At 43.9% G+C, this 17156-nt stretch overlaps 1 protein-coding gene across 1 annotated transcript in view; it reads left to right on the top strand.

The window, feature by feature from the left end:
* Window positions 1-17156, top strand: part of FAM234A (family with sequence similarity 234 member A) — a 77243-nt gene that overhangs the window by 47320 nt on the left and 12767 nt on the right. Inside the window, exons 8-10 of the mRNA XM_075317869.1 lie at window positions 4907-5047; window positions 12353-12431; window positions 16044-16196. Of these exons, the coding sequence (XP_075173984.1) occupies window positions 4907-5047; window positions 12353-12431; window positions 16044-16196 (373 nt within the window). The remainder of the gene's footprint in view (window positions 1-4906; window positions 5048-12352; window positions 12432-16043; window positions 16197-17156) is intronic.

Here is a 17156-nt window from a genome sequence, read left to right as displayed (position 1 = left end):
TTCATGGAGCGGCTGAGCGGTGAAGCTATCTGTCTAGGAGACAGACTTGTAGTTGTAGAATTCCATAGTGTGTATTCATGGAGCAGCTGAGCGGTGTAGCTATCTGTCTAGGAGACAGACTTGTAGTTGTAGAATTCCATAGTGTGTATTCATGGAGCGGATGAGCCATGTAGCTATCTGTCTAGGAGACAGACTTGTAGTTGTAGAATTCCATAGTGTGTATTCATGGAGCGGCTGAGTGGTGTAGCTATCTGTCTAGGAGACAGACTTGTAGTTGTAGAATTCCTTAGTGTGTATTCATGGAGCGGCTGAGTGGTGTAGCTATCTGTCTAGGAGACAGACTTGTAGTTGTAGAATTCCATAGTGTGTATTCATGGAGCGGCTGAGCGGTGTAGCTATCTGTCTAGGAGACAGACTTGTAATTGTAGAATTCCATACTGTGTATTCATGGAGCAGCTGAGCCATGTAGCTATCTGTCTAGGAGACAGACTTGTAGTTGTAGAATTCCATAGTGTGTATTCATGGAGCGGCTGAGCGGTGTAGCTATCTGTCTAGGAGACAGACTTGTAGTTGTAGAATTCCATAGTGTGTATTCATGGAGCGGCTGAGCTGTGAAGCTATCTGTCTAGGAGACAGACTTGTAGTTGTAGAATTCCATAGTGTGTATTCATGGAGCGGCTGAGCGGTGTAGCTATCTGTCTAGGAGACAGACTTGTAGTTGTAGAATTCCTTAGTGTGTATTCATGGAGCGGCTGAGTGGTGTAGCTATCTGTCTAGGAGACAGACTTGTAGTTGTAGAATTCCATAGTGTGTATTCATGGAGCGGCTGAGCGGTGTAGCTATCTGTCTAGGAGACAGACTTGTAGTTGTAGAATTCCATAGTGTGGATTCATGGAGCGGCTGAGCGGTGTAGCTATCTGTCTAGGAGACAGACTTGTAGTTGTAGAATTCCATAGTGTGGATTCATGGAGCGGCTGAGCGGTGTAGCTATCTGTCTAGGAGACAGACTTGTAGTTGTAGAATTCCATAGTGTGGATTCATGGAGCGGCTGAGCGGTGTAGCTATCTGTCTAGGAGACAGACTTGTAGTTGTAGAATTCCATAGTGTGGATTCATGGAGCGGCTGAGCGGTGTAGCTATCTGTCTAGGAGACAGACTTGTAGTTGTAGAATTCCATAGTGTGTATTCATGGAGCGGCTGAGTGGTGTAGCTATCTGTCTAGGAGACAGACTTGTAGTTGTAGAATTCCATAGTGTGGATTCATGGAGCGGCTGAGCGGTGTAGCTATCTGTCTAGGAGACAGACTTGTAGTTGTAGAATTCCATACTGTGTATTCATGGAGCAGCTGAGCCATGTAGCTATCTGTCTAGGAGACATACTTGTAGTTGTAGAATTCCATAGTGTGGATTCATGAAGCGGCTGAGCGGTGTAGCTATCTGTCCAAGGAGACAGACTTGTAGTTGTAGAATTCCTTAGTGTGTATTCATGGAGCAGCTGAGCGGTGTAGCTATCTGTCTAGGAGACAGACTTGTAGTTGTAGAATTCCTTAGTGTGTATTCATGGAGCGGCTGAGTGGTGTAGCTATCTGTCTAGGAGACAGACTTGTAGTTGTAGAATTCCTTAGTGTGTATTCATGGAGCAGCTGAGCGGTGTAGCTATCTGTCTAGGAGACAGACTTGTAGTTGTAGAATTCCATAGTGTGTATTCATGGAGCGGCTGAGCGGTGTAGCTATCTGTCTAGGAGACAGACTTGTAGTTGTAGAATTCCATAGTGTGTATTCATGGAGCGGCTGAGCGGTGTAGCTATCTGTCCAAGGAGACAGACTTGTAGTTGTAGAATTCCTTAGTGTGTATTCATGGAGCAGCTGAGTGGTGTAGCTATCTGCCCAGGAGACAGACTTGTAGTTGTAGAATTCCTTAGTGTGTATTCATGGAGCGGCTGAGTGGTGTAGCTATCTGTCTAGGAGACAGACTTGTAGTTGTAGAATTCCATAGTGTGTATTCATGGAGCGGCTGAGCGGTGAAGCTATCTGTCTAGGAGACAGACTTGTAGTTGTAGAATTCCATAGTGTGTATTCATGGAGCGGCTGAGTGGTGTAGCTATCTGTCCAAGGAGACAGACTTGTAGTTGTAGAATTCCTTAGTGTGTATTCATGGAGCAGCTGAGTGGTGTAGCTATCTGCCCAGGAGACAGACTTGTAGTTGTAGAATTCCATAGTGTGTATTCATGGAGCGGCTGAGCGGTGTAGCTATCTGTCTAGGAGACAGACTTGTAGTTGTAGAATTCCATAGTGTGTATTCATGGAGCGGCTGAGCGGTGTAGCTATCTGCCCAGGAGACAGACTTGTAGTTGTAGAATTCCATAGTGTGTATTCATGGAGCAGCTGAGCGGTGTAGCTATCTGTCTAGGAGACAGACTTGTAGTTGTAGAATTCCATAGTGTGTATTCATGGAGCGGCTGAGCGGTGTAGCTATCTGTCTAGGAGACAGACTTGTAGTTGTAGAATTCCATAGTGTGGATTCATGGAGCGGCTGAGCGGTGTAGCTATCTGTCCAAGGAGACAGACTTGTAGTTGTAGAATTCCATAGTGTGGATTCATGGAGCGGCTGAGCGGTGTAGCTATCTGTCTAGGAGACAGACTTGTAGTTGTAGAATTCCTTAAAGGGAGCCTGTCATCAGAAATTTGGCTTTCAACCTAAATGTTTCCCCCTCTGCAGCTCCTGGGCTGCATTCTAGTAAGGTTTCTATACTTTTTGTGCCCCCTTTTTGAACCAAAATAAATACTTTATAAAGTTATACCTTTTGGTATGAAAATCTTGTAAATTCTCCATGGGGGCGGGCTGTCTGGTGTCCGTTACTGTCCCTTACGCCGTCCCCCCACGCTCCAAATCATCCCTCAGGACACCGCCCACTGCGCCCGAGGTCCCGTGCATGCCGGGACACCTGGTGACGTGGTCGCAGGTACGAGAGTATGGGCGGCGCTGTGATTGCATCGCAAGTGCCCGCCCATACTCTCGTGCCTGCCCATTCCCCTCTGCCTCCAGCGTTCTGCGCCGGCCAAATGACCAGACGTCACCTCCTTCCCATCGTACCCTGCAGCAGGAAATAGATGGGAGGAGCGGAGCAGGCCACCACAGGAGAAGCGGAGAGGATCTGAACGACGTACAGAGGGGAGAGCGCGGCCACGAGAGTATGGGCGGGCACTTGCGATAAAATCAGAGCGCCGCCCATACTCTCGTGCCTGCGACCACGTCACCAGGTGTCCTGGCGTGCACGGGACCTCGGGCGCAGTGGGCGGCGTCCTGAGGGATGATTTGGAGCGTGGGGGGGACAGCGTAAGGGACAGCAACCGCCACCAGACAGCCCGCCCCCATGGATAATTTACAAGATTTTCATACCAAATGGTATAAGTTTATGAAGTATTTATTTTGGTTTAAAAGGGGGCACAAAAAGTACAGAAACCTTACTAGAATGCAGCCCAGGAGCTGCAGAGGGGGAAACATTTAGGTTGAAAGCCAAATTTCTGATGACAGGTTCCCTTTAAAGTGGATTCATGGAGCGGCTAAGGCTGCTTTCACACATCCGGTTTTTGCAGTGCGGCTCAATCCGGCTCAAAAACCTATGCAACGGATGCGGCGAAAAAAACGGATCTGTTGCATAAGTTTTTCCATGCGTCCCGTCCGTTTTTTGACGGATGCGGCTTGATACTGAGCATGGTCAGTGCAAAAAAACGCATGCAGCGGCCGGATGCGGTTTTTGCCACAGGACACCGCATCCGGCGTCTTTAGCCTTGCATTGTAAATTGCGCCGGATCCGGCACAATGCGGTTTTTTCGCTGGACAAAAAAACGTGCCAGGCAACGTTCCATCCGGCCGACGCATGGGCTAAATATGCCGCATCCGGCAAAAACCAGACGCAACGCAAGGCCATGCGGCACAATACGGCACTAATGCAAGTCTATGCAGAAAAAACGCAACCGGCGGCAAAAAAAAAACGGTTGCGGTTTTTCTGCAAAGCGCCGAATTGTGCCGCACTGCAAAAACCGGATGTGTGAAAGCAGCTTAAGCAGTGCAGTCTGACAATTGTGAGGCTCCAGACAATCCCTCACCGAGGGGCAATTCTGGAAAGGTAAATGCTGTTCAGACAGGGGTCCTCTGTCAATGGAGGTCAGTGCATTTAATAAACAGACAAGTCTGCAAGTACAGACCACAGCATAATGGCGTCTATCCAGACTTTCTCAAGGTGTGCTTCCAATAGCCACTGGGGGCTTCCATTTGAATTTGCTAGTGATTAAGTGTCTGAGCATGACAGTTACACACCTCAAATACTGCAGCCCCTGTGCATAGACTGTGGTCAGTGTCTGACCGCATCTCCAGCGTCGTGCTGCCCCAGCTGTGATTTGGGTATGGTTCCTGGGCTGCCCAGGTCACAGCTGTGGAAGAAAATTGATGCCAAGCGAACATTACTTTCCTCTGTCAAGTCTCAGTGTTCAGTGTGTATGGTGACAGAAGGAGCTGGAACGCTAGTGTGACAGAAGAAGGTGTGGGGATCAGAGGTGCGGGATGGGGAACCTGCTGCGCCAGTGATCAGCAGCCTTGCGCTGGGATCAATAGTGCATTACCAGATGGTAACCACTCTCCTCCACTGTCTGCCTGCAGTTCAGAGCACAGCAGTGTAATCATCACGCTCTGCGCACTGACTCAGCTCTGCTATGCCGCTGTACAGCCTCTACAGGAGGATACACTGACATAGCATAGCTGTGTATCTAATGCCACCATGTGATACATGGCTCGGAGGAGTATCCAATGCCCACTATCTGTGATATGAACAAAACCATGTATCGAATGCCAATCGTGTGATTTTTACCTGGTACTTATACACTATTTTATTGTTGTTTTTATCTTAGCTCTGGTAAAATTCTCTATATATTAAATGTGCCTGGGAGATACTACAACAACATATTGATTGTGAAATCTGAAGTTTCAGAATTGCTGGATGGTCAAAAGTTTCAAACGTTGTGGTCTGTGAATACGACTAACATTTTAAGGTAATTAGCTTTTGCTTTTAGCTTCTAATAATAATATAAAAACATTCACAATATACCTTCTACATCCAAAACAGTGTACATCTCGCAGTATATTTGCAATACAATTACTGAAGTTATGACACTGGATTAGGACTGGACAGAAATACAAAAATTAATACAAATAAAATTACAGTGCCTTAAAAATTATTCATCCTTATGAATGTTTCCACATTTTTTCACATTACACCCCCAAACTTAAATGTACTGGGATTTTATGTGATCTATCAACACTAAGTAGCAAGTGTTTGTGAAGTTTAAAAGAAACAATACATGGTTTTCTAAATATTTTAAAAATATAAATCTGAATATAGTGACGTGCATTTCAGCCCCCTATAGTCTGATACCGCTAAATAAAATCCTGAGTAACCAATTGCCTCCAGCAGTCACCTAATTACAAAATTGTGTCCACTTGTGTGTAATTTATTGTCACTATAACTACAGCTGTTCTGTGAAGGTCTCAGAGGTTTGTTAGGGAACATGAAGGATCAAACGACATCATGAAAACCAAGTAACACACCAGATAGGTCAGGGATAAAGTTGTGGAGCAGAGTAAAACAGGGTTAGGATATTAAAAAAACAACAAACAAACAATCCAAGCTATCAACATCTCACGGAACACTGTTCAATCCGTATTTCAAAAATGGACGGAGTATGGCACCACTGCAAAACTACCAAGACATGGCCGTCCACCTAAACTGACATCGCAAGCAAGGGGAGTACTAATTGAAGCAGCCGAGAGGCCCATGGTCACTCTGGAGAGACTGCAGAAATTCACAGTTCAGGAGGGAGAATCTCTCAACATGACAATTATTAGTCATACACTCTAAAAATCTGTTCTTTATGGCAAGAAGAAATCCATTTTTCAAAAGCAAGGCATACAAAGTCTTGTTTGCATTTTGCAAAAAGCCATGTAGGGGACACCGTTAATATTTGGAAAAAGATGCTCTGTTCAGATGAGACCAAAGTAGAATTTGTAGGACTAAATGCAAAATACTATGTGTGGCAGAAAACTAAAGGCTGCTTTACACGCTGCAACATTGCTAGCGATCTCGTTAACGATGGGACACGGCAGATCGTAGATAAGATTTGCCGAGATCGCACATAGGTTATTTTTTTGTAGCGCCGGTCACATGTGCGATCTCGGCAAATCGTATGTGCGATCTGGCGTGTTACATCGCTAACGAGATCGCTAGCGATGTCACAGCGTGTAAAGCACCCTTAACACTGCTCATCACCCTGAAAACACCATCCTCAACATCAAACTTGGTGGTGACAGCGTCATGCTGTGGGGAAGCTTTCCTTTGGCAGGGACAGGAAAGCAGGTGTCAGAGTTGATGAGAAGATGAATGGAGCTAAATAAAAGCAAATCTAGAGGAAAACCTGTTAGAGGCTGCAAAAGACTTGAGACTGGGGCACGCAGGTTCACCTTCCAGCAGGACAACGGCCCTAAACATAGTGCCAGAGCTACAATAGATGGTTTAGATCAGAGGTCTCAAAGACGCGGCCCGCGGGCCGCATGCGGCCCCTCAGGCTGCTTCGTGCGGCCCCCAGTCCCATGCCCCTGTTAAAGGGAACCTGTCATCAGAAATTTAGCTTGAAACCTAAAAGATCCCCCCTCTGCAGCTCCTGGGCTGCATTCTAGCAATGTTCCTATTGTTCTTGTGCCCCCTTTCTGACCAAAATAAAGACTTTATAAAGTGGTACTTTTTTGTATTCAGATCTTGATAATGGTACACGGGGGCGGGCTCTCTGGTGGCCGTTAGTCTGCCTCCTGTCGCTTTAGGCCGTCCCTCATCGCTCCATTCCATACTTCAGGATGCCGCCCACTGCGCCCAAGGTTCCGCGCACGCGAGGACCGCTGGTGACATGTGCGCAGGCACGAGGTTATGGGCTGCGCTGTGATTGCATCGCAAGTGCCCGCCCATCATCTCGTGGCCACGCTCTCCCCTCTGCCTCCAGCGTTCTGCGCAAGCACTGGCCAGATGACCCGACGTTGGAACGTTCTGCGCAGAACGCTGGAGGCAGAGGGGAAAGGGCGGGCACGAGATGATGGGCGGGCACTTGCGATGCAATCACAGCGCCGCCCATAGTCTCGTGCCTGCGACACACGTGACCAGTGGTCCTCGCGTGCGCGGCACCTCGGGCGCAGTTGGCGGCGCCCTGAAGTATGGAATGGAGCGATGGGGGACGGCCTAAAGCGATAGGAGGCAGACTAACGGCCACCAGAGAGCCCGCCCCCGTGTACCATTATCAAGATCTGAATACAAAAAGGTACCGCTTTATAAAGTCTTTATTTTGGTCAGAAAGGGGGCACATAAACAACAGGAACATTGCTAGAATGCAGCCCAGGAGCTGCAGAGGGGGAATCTTTTAGGTTTCAAGCTAAATTTCTGATGACAGGTTCCCTTTAACTATCGCGGCCGGTGCAGGGACCGCAGCCACTGTCTGCACTTTGTTAGATGAATGTTTTGCCGGCGTGCGCTCTCACAGTCAAGGGCTCTGCGCGCGCAGCGCCGGCAAAACAATCATCTGACATAAATCACTGACAGTGGCTGCGGCCCCTGCACCCACCGCGATAGTCACCGGGGGCACAGGCCTGCAGACAGCAAGAAGCAGAGATAAGGCAGCCGAGGGAACGCGGGACAGGTGAGAAGAATGGTGTTTTTTTTTTTTTTTTGCTTTTTTTTTTATTGTGTATGTGAAGAACGCCACATTAACCCCTTAGCGACCTATGACTTACTGGTACTTAAGGACCCATGACGTACACAGTACGTCATGGTGAAATCGTGGCCCCGGAGCCCCGTTGGCTGCGATCGCTTTGCATTGCAAATACCTTAGATTCGGGGAGGAGGGACCTCAGGAGGGGTGGTGTCTCCTCCCTGGACCTACGGAGGCTGTGATTGGCTGAGCGGCGTTCCACTGTAATGTTTCAACCATTGAAAATGGTTGAAACATTGAAATCCAGCCATGATCAGTGCAGCTATAGCACTGATCGTTGGCTGGAGCTGGGTGACCTTTGTTTCACCCGCCCCCAGCTCTAATTGGAGAGACCGACCTTGTGACCGATCTTTCCAATCACTGTGGATCTGGGGCCGGAGACTGCCCCCTCAGCTTCACTCCGGCGTCTGTGGAAGCTGAGGAGAGCGATCGGTAAGTTATAGCGCCCCTGCCCCCTTTCAGCCGCCGCCACTGCCCCCCCCCCCACCTCCCCGACCCATTACTACAGGATGGGGACATTACTATAGAATAGGGACAAGGTGGTCACATTACTATAGGATGGGGACAAGGTGGGTTCATGACTATAGGATGGGGACAAGGTGGACACATGACTATAGGATGGGGACAAGGTTGGCACATTACTATAGAATAGGGACAAGGTGGGCACATGACTATAGGATGGGGACAAGGTGGGCACATGACTATAGGATAGGAACAAGGCTGGGGACATTACTAAAGGATGGGCATAATACTATAGAATGGGGACAAGGCTGGGGACAGAACTATAGGATGGGGACTAGGATGGGCACAGTACTACAGGATAGGGACATTACTACAAGGGGACAAGGATGAGAAACATTACTATAGGATAGGGATAAGGCTGGGGACATTACTATAAGATGGGGACAAGGATGGACACATTACTACAGGATGGGCACATTATGATAAGATGGGGACAAGGCTGGGGACATTACTATAGGATGGGGACAAGGTTGGCACATTACTATAGGATAGGGACATTACTGTAGGATGGGCACATTACTATAGAATGGGACAACTATATGATGGGGACAGTACTACAGGATAAGGAGATTTCTACAAGGGGACAAAGATGGGGAACATTACGATAAGATGGGGACAAGGCTGGGGACATTACTATAGGATGGGTACAAGGATGAGCACATTACTGTAGGATGGGCACAATACTACAAGGGGACAAGGATGGGCACATTACAACAAGATGGGGAACATTACTAAAAGATGTTGGCCAAAATTTCTATATAGTGATAATTGTAACACTATTAGTTACAAGAAAGGGATAAAATGTAAAAAAAAAAAAAAAAAAAAATAAGGCATGACTTTTTTTTTTTACCATGAATTTTTTTTATATATATATATATATATATATATATATATATATATATATATATATATAAACAAAGAATGTGCACATTTGTTGTAATAAACAAGTGAAAAATGTTCAAAATATGTGATCCAAAGGTGTGTAAAAAAAAAAAATATGGTACCAATAAAAATGTCACTTTGTCCTGCAAAGAATGCGGCCCCCCCCCCCAATTATTTTTTTTCCTATGTGCGGCCCATACACCCAGCCAAGTTTGACACCCCTGGTTTAGATCCATGCACATGTATATGTTTCAATAGCCAAAAGTCCAGACCTAAATCACGATGAGAATCTGTGACAACACTTGAAAATTGCTGTTCAAAGACACTCTCCGTCTAATCTCACTGAGCTAGAGCTATTTTGGAAAGAATGTGCAAATATTTTAGCCTCTAGATGTGCAAGATTGGTAGAGACATGCCCTAAATGACTTGCAGCAGTAATTGCAGCAAAAGGTGGTCCTGCAAAGTATTGACTCGGGAATTAATACAAATGCACGTCACAATTTTTAGATTTATATTTTTCAAATATTTAGAAAATCATGTAGAACCATGTAGAAAACCACCTTTATACTTCACAAAAACTTACTACTTAATGGTTGGTATATTACTTAAAATCCCCCAAAAATATAGTTAAGTTTGTGTGTGTAACTTGAAAAAATTGTGAAAATTATGAAGGTAAAACTACTTTTTCAAGGCACTGCATACAGTCATGGCCGAAAGTGTTGGCACCCTTGAAATTGTTCCAGAAAACGAAATACTTTGCTCAGAAAATTATTGCCATCATACATTTTTTGTTATACACATTTATTTCCGTTGTGTGTATTGGAAAAACAAAAAACAGGGAAGAAAAGGCAAATTGGTCGTAAATTCACACAAAAACCCCAAAAAGGGCCTGACCAAATTGTTTGCAGCTTTCTAAAATTGTGGGTAAACAACTTTGTTTCAAGCATGTAATGCTCGTTCAAACTCACTTGTGGCAAATAACAGGTGTGGGCAATATAAAAATCCCACCTCAAGCAAGATAAAAAGGGGAGAAGTTGACTCATCTTTGCAGTGTGTGTGCGCTAGCACATGCGTGTTTTCATCACATTAAGCATGCAAAACAGAAGGAGAAGAGAACTGTCTGAGGACTTGGGAACCAGAATTATTGAAAAATATCAACAATCTCAAGGTTACAGGTCCATCTCCAGAGTGCTTAATATTCCTTTGTCCTCGGTGCACAAAATAATCAAGAAATTTACAACCCATGGCACGGTAGCTAATCTCCCTGGATGTGAACAGCAGAGAAAAATTGATGAAAGCTTGCAGCGCAGGATAGTCTGGATGGTGGATAAGCCCCAATCAAGTTCCAAAGAAATTCAATCTGTCCTGCAGGCTCAGGGTGCATCAGTGTCAGCACGAACAATCCATCAACATTTGAATGGACTGAAACACTGACTGGAGACAGAGGAGGATCCCATTGCTGACTGGGAGACCTAAAAAAAACTAGACTGCAGTTTGCTAAAATATGTGTGAGTAAGTCAAAACCCTTCTAGGAAAGTGTCTTGTGGACAGATAAGACCAAGATAGAGCTTTTTGGTAAAGCACTTAATTCTACTGTATACCGAAAATGGAATGAGGCCTACAATGAAAAGAACACCGTACCTACAGTCAAATATGGTGGAGGTTCAAAGATGTTTTCGGGTTCTTTTGCTGCCTCTAGCACGGGATGCCTTGACTGTCACACAATGACTGCCTGGTCCTGCAAGGTATAAGGGGACTCTTGGACAAATATTTCAAAAGCTTTTTAATACGATGCATGGGCTATTCCATCTTTAACCCATCATCAATAAAGCAGGTAAAAGAGCTGGAGCTGATTCCAGGTGTGGCATTTCCATTTGGAAACTGTTGCTGTGAACCCACAATTGGTGAAAGGAGCTTTCAATGGAAAAGAAACAGACTATAATTAGGCTCAAAAAAGGAAGAAATCCATGAGGGAAAAAGCAGAAATGTTAGGTGTTCCCAATTCAACAGTTTGATACATTCTGCAAGAAAAAAAAGGGAGCATTTGTGATCTTGGGAACTCAAAAAGGCCTGGACATCCCCGGAAGACAACAGTGGTGTATGATCACAGAATTATTTCTATAGTGAAGAAAAAACCTTCACAATATCTACCCAAGTGAAGAACATTCTCCAGGAAGTAAGTGTTTCAGGATCTAAATCTACCATCACAAGGTACAAACCATTAATCAGTCTTAAAAATAGAAAAGCATTATTTGTACATAAGAAACTAAGATCAACATGTACCAGAATGATGGGCTGAATATAGTTTAGACAAGGCTTAGAATGGCTCACGATCGGCAGTGTGATGGCCTGGCGTGCATGGCTTCCAATGGCACTGAGTCTCTAGTGTTTTTTGATGATGTGACTGAAGACAGAAGCAGACGGATGAATTCTGAAGTGTAGTGGGCCTTTACTTTCTGCTCAGATTCAGCCAAATGCAGGAAGGTTGATTTGAACGCCGCTTCACAGGACAGATAGAAAATGACCCAAAACCTACTGTGAAAGAAAACTAGGAGTTTTTTAAGGAAAAAAAAGTGGAATATTCTGCAATGGCAGAGTCAGTCTCCATATCTCAACCCCATTGAGTTGCATTTCACATGCTTAAGACAAAACTTAAGGAAGAAAGACCCACAAACAAGCAACAACTGAAGTCAGCAGCAGTAAAGGCCGACAAAGCATCACAAGGAAACCCAGCGTTTAGTGATGTCCCTGGCTTCCAGACTTCAAGCATGTTATTGTGTGCAAAGGATTTTCTACAAAATATTACAAGTTAGCATTTTATTTATGCTAAAGTTAATTTGTCCAATTACTTTTGAGAACCTAAAATGAAGAGGCTTTGTAGAGTATAGCTGCAATTTCTAAATGTTTCACAGGATATTTATCTTCAACTTCTTTTATTAAACCTGAAAGTCTCCACTTCAATTACATCTCAGTTGTTTCATTTTAAATAAAAAAAAAATAGTGGCCTGCAGAGCTGAAATCACGAAGATTCGGTCACTGTTCAAATATTTCTGTACCTAACTATATAATATATGCATGGCATTAGGCACATAGATAAAACATGTACTGCACTTTTGTAAACGATTTACTCTTCTATATTTCTAGTAAACCAGCTCTGGGATATTTCAAGAGAGATGTGTTCTCTATAATGATGGAGCTGGAAATTGGAATGAACAAAAAGAAGGTTGGTTATTTTACAGACAATAAATGGTTAAACATTACTTCCCTTTCCTTTACATTGTTGGTTATCATGGTATATGTTTTATAATACTGTGTGCACAATTATTAGGCGATTTGTGTTTTTGATGAGAAGTTTTATTATTGAATGACTACACTGCTGTCGGTCAATCCAAAAAGTTAAATAACCTGAAACCTAAATATTTAAGAAAGTAAAAGTGAGGTTTTGTCTTTCTCTGGAGAATATTTACCCGCAGAATTATTGTGCAACTATTAGTGTTCAAAATTATGTAACAAAATGAAAAAATGTAAATTTCCCACATGAATTGTTAATTTTCATCTGATTAAGTGAGAATACTAAACAACTCAAAATGTACAAAGATACATTTCTGACAATTGAAATAAAATATCAGAGACCAATATTGGTGACAACAAACTACAAACCTATGGAAACCATGTGTGTATGCTGCTAACACTAGGAGCCTGACATTAGGAAAGAAAAAAAGTTAGCTTCTCAGTAGGATACACCCACCAGCCGGAGCCAAGCTGATCAGTTTTAACTTGGTGTCCGTAGAAGGACCCTAACACATCAAGTGTTTGAGGCTTCCAGATGATCGGTCCTTGTGACAATCATTCCCTTGCCCCCTTTCCTTCCAGAGCCTGACGTTGCACAGAGATAAGTCTAACCGGTACCTTCCAGCCTCCCGGCAGGCAACACTCTGGACGTCTGATGTTAGTGTTTCTCATCTTACTGCCAAGATTGATTCCGGACCTAATACTCTATTTACTACCCAGCCAGTGACTCAAAACCACCATCTACTATGAATTACATGTAACAAAAAGCAAGTTCCAGCTCACCACTCCTCTGCATAGAATCCCATTTGGGTTTGTGCACGGTATCCGTGGTTGGCATCCACAGCTGACATAATCATTAGAAGGAAAAACAGGGAGGGAAACAAATCCAGCACCGTTGGCTTTAAAAATCCTAAAGTTTATTGGCTCACATTAAAAAAATGTTAATGGATCAACAAAATCTCTCCATATGCCTTTCTACACCTTACGCGTTTCAGAGAAAAAAAATCCTTAGTCATAGGCAAAATGACAAAGAAATGAAGTGTATAGTGGCTTTAAATAGATCACATCGAGAACCGGATCTATATATAAAATAGTACCATCAGTTGGATATCCATACACAATCCAACACAATAGATTGAGTAAAACATTATAAAGCAAATACAAAAAACATCATAGAATATACAAAAAAAGTTGTAAAAATATACAAAGAGCATACAAAAAGGAATTTTTACTATATAAAAGCATTATTTTCAGATAAGCAATATTTGCAAAAAGAAAAAACAATTGATGTTAATTCCACACCGTCATCTGCTTTGAAAAAATGTCTCTTTACGGTCAGCAGTCGAATAAATCTATTTATGTCCTTAATCGTCTGGAATAATTCTCCTCTAGCAGTAGGAACAAATTTCCGCCCCTTAAGCAGAGTAATTTGTGCCTCAGTGAGCACAAAGGGGGAGAGATTAACCACTGATCCAGGAGTGTATCTTAATTTTTATATCTCCTTCCCTTCCTCCGCTTGCCTTGTCAGGTTGGATAACGGTGTGAATTTATGATGTTTCCTCCCTGCCCTGTGCCCCCTCCGTTTTTTTGGGGCTTAGGGTTTTTTTTCCGTATCTGTTTCCTTGGTCCTCTTTTTTTTCTAAGAAGGTTTTGGTTTTCTAATCAGCTCATTGATCATTATCAAAGCAAGGAAACCCTTCTTCTTTTGTACCTATCCTCCTGTCCTTCTTGATGCCGATCTTTGAGTCTGGTCTGTTTCGCTGTTCTAATTCAGGTGTCTCCCATTTAAACCTTTTCAAAGGAATCTAATGTCCAGTCACATATTGTTTTTCCCCTGTAAGGTGTGCAAGAATTCTATTGACCTCCGGGGCCTCATCTTCTCATCCTCGTCTCACCCCCCTTGTGTAGCCATCCTTCTCTTCTTGCCTTGTTCTCTAAAAAATTTTTCCTGGCAAAGATCAATTCCATGGATGTAGCTCAGAACTAACAGTCCTATCCTGTCGCCGGTCCTTCCTCATCTTCACTGAAACAGGTGGTCCTGCATTTGGTTTTCTGTGATAAAGTCTTCTCTCACTCTGTTCTTTCCCTTCTCATTCTCTGACTGGTCTGTAAGATATATTGTGTCCTGTCAAAGTGCTTCTGCAGACCCTGATCTGTCTAGAACAGCCTCTTTAGATGCTCGTTTCGTGGAGAGTCATCGTAATGGTCTTTTGGTCTAAATTTGCTCTATCCTTTTGGCCACATATTTGGCAAGGGAGAGTCTTCACTGGCGTTCCAGCTTTCTTTTTCTATGTCTGGGGTCTCCTGGTCCATTGTTGTCTGGTTTTATTTGGCAACTTTCTTAATAAGCTGCTTCCTAGTTATCTGCAATTTCCCTTCCAGGTTCTATTGAGTACACACCTTTTTACAGTTCAGGCCTAGACAGAATTGTTTTTTACGCTTTACAGCTGCAGGTTTTCCTAGTCTTCCTTTTTTTCTAGTTCTTTATTTTCCCACCCTTGGGGACTACTTTGGGATGTCCCAAGGTTTCCTGCGTCCCCCAATGAAGCAATAGAGAAAAGAGATTTTACGTTGAGTACCCAAAATCTTTCTGAAAACTTTCATCAGGGGACACAGTACGCACCCATTTTAAATGTGTCTGTTGTGCCAGTTTGCGTTGCTTCTCCTCCTGATTTCACACTAACTGATCATCTTGGCTCCGGGTAGTGGGTTTATCCTACTGAGGAGGCGCTAATTTTTTTTTCCTGCCTAGTAGCAGTAGCATACACCCATGGTTTCTTGTGTCCTCCAAATGAAGGCTTCGATAAAAAGATTTTACGGTGAGTACCCAAGATCTTCTTTTGCTTTCTTTTCTCAACATTTTTGTGACCCTGTTGACTATTTGCAACAAAACATTTGATGGTTCTATTATCACACCTCGATATCTTACCCTTTGTAAGACTAGTAACAATTTTTGGCTTTTTAGGTTTAGCTAAATCTATTTTCTGTCCCATTTTGTCAGAGGAAAACAAGCTACCTAATAATTCCGCACAACTTGATAAAAGGTGTCATTACGACACCCCCTCTCTCTGTACACAAAAACACATCACCTGATCTGCTTTATCCAATAAGCATTAGAGTTCATACACTTTGGCGTGGGAAAACCTGCATAAAAATAATTGATAATTCTGCACACATTGTACGCTTATCTATGAAGCAATGGGGCATTAGTGATTTGCAGTTTTGTTCAAGTTTTCAGACTTTTCTTATCCTTCTCCCAGCCATAAGAATACTGATATTGGCTTGAACACCTGATCTGTTTATTATATATATATATATATATATATATATATATATATATATATATATATATATATATATATATATATTACTAAAAAGTAGCTCCTCATGACTATATTTATATTGAAGTTTTTTTGTTAGTTTTGTGAAAAATAGTTTTTTTCTTTGTTTTTAAAAAAATATTTTCTGCTTCTTTTTATGATATTTTTTGCGGATACATTCTCATTCTTGTCTCATGTTTTCCCAAAATACCCATTGTGTCCAGGTCATTATAGTAGACAGTAACAGTGGAGCTTTACAGTGGGATTTTGAACTGAATTTGGGAACTGCCAGAGAAAACCCTGCCGTGTTGAATACAGGAGACCACCGCTCAACATTTCTGTTCTGGGGAGTGAATTATCTGGATTCCAACACCAGTGTACGTATCTGTCACCTCTACACAACGCTGGTTTACAGCGGCTCTGATTTCACGTAATAGGGATAAAAATAGTCAGTAAGAATAACGAGAGTAATGAACCTTTTAGGTCTGTTTACAGCACTTTCAGTCTTTGCCAGTAGTTCTTTACTTCATATTGAAGGTAGATTGTAAATCAATTACTTTTGGTTGATTTAAAGTCATTTTCTGGTTCTGGCGTGCCCTTAGAATAGGCAATGAATATTAGATGAGGCGGGAGTTTAGGGGTGTTTACATAGAGAAACCAGCGGCACAATATGACCGCCAAATGGTAAATTACCATTTAGCTTTTTGAAAGGGCCGTGACTCAACAACGATCACTATTTTCCATTCATTGTTGACCTGGTACTGTTTACTACAGTTTTGCCATATACCGTATTTTTGGAATTATAAGACACACTTTCTTCCCAAAAATTTGGGAGGAAAATGAGGGGGTACGTCTTAAAATCCGAATACAGCTTACCAGGGTGCTGTGCGGCGACCGGGTGCGTTCAGGCGGCCGGGTGCCTGTGGCTGCGCGTGGGCAGCCAGGTGCCTGTCGGTGCCGGCTGCCTTTCTGGGCGGGCGGGCGTGCAGGCAGCCGGGTGCCTGTCTGTGCCGGCTGCCTCTCTGTGCGGGCGGGCGGCCTGCTCGCTGTCACTCTGTGTGTGCGTGCTTCGGGTGGGTGGCTGTGTGGCAGGTGTCCCAGTGTGTCCGCGGTCCCAGTTTCAAATGATGGCGCCGGGAGTCAGCGCGTGCGCAGATGGAGCTCTTGAATGAGAGCTCCATCTGCGCATGCGCCGCTCCAGGCGCCATCATTTGAACCGGGACTGCGGACACACTGAGACACTCACTTCACTGGCCTGCTCCACCACTCACCCGCCGCGGCTGCCACCATGGACGCCGCCACGCCTGCCGCCACTGACCGCCGCTGCCACCTCGGAC

This window comes from Anomaloglossus baeobatrachus, chromosome 7, assembly GCF_048569485.1.
Source record: "Anomaloglossus baeobatrachus isolate aAnoBae1 chromosome 7, aAnoBae1.hap1, whole genome shotgun sequence".
NCBI classification, from domain to species: Eukaryota; Metazoa; Chordata; class Amphibia; order Anura; family Aromobatidae; genus Anomaloglossus; species Anomaloglossus baeobatrachus.
This window is presented reverse-complemented; position numbering and strand designations above follow the sequence as displayed.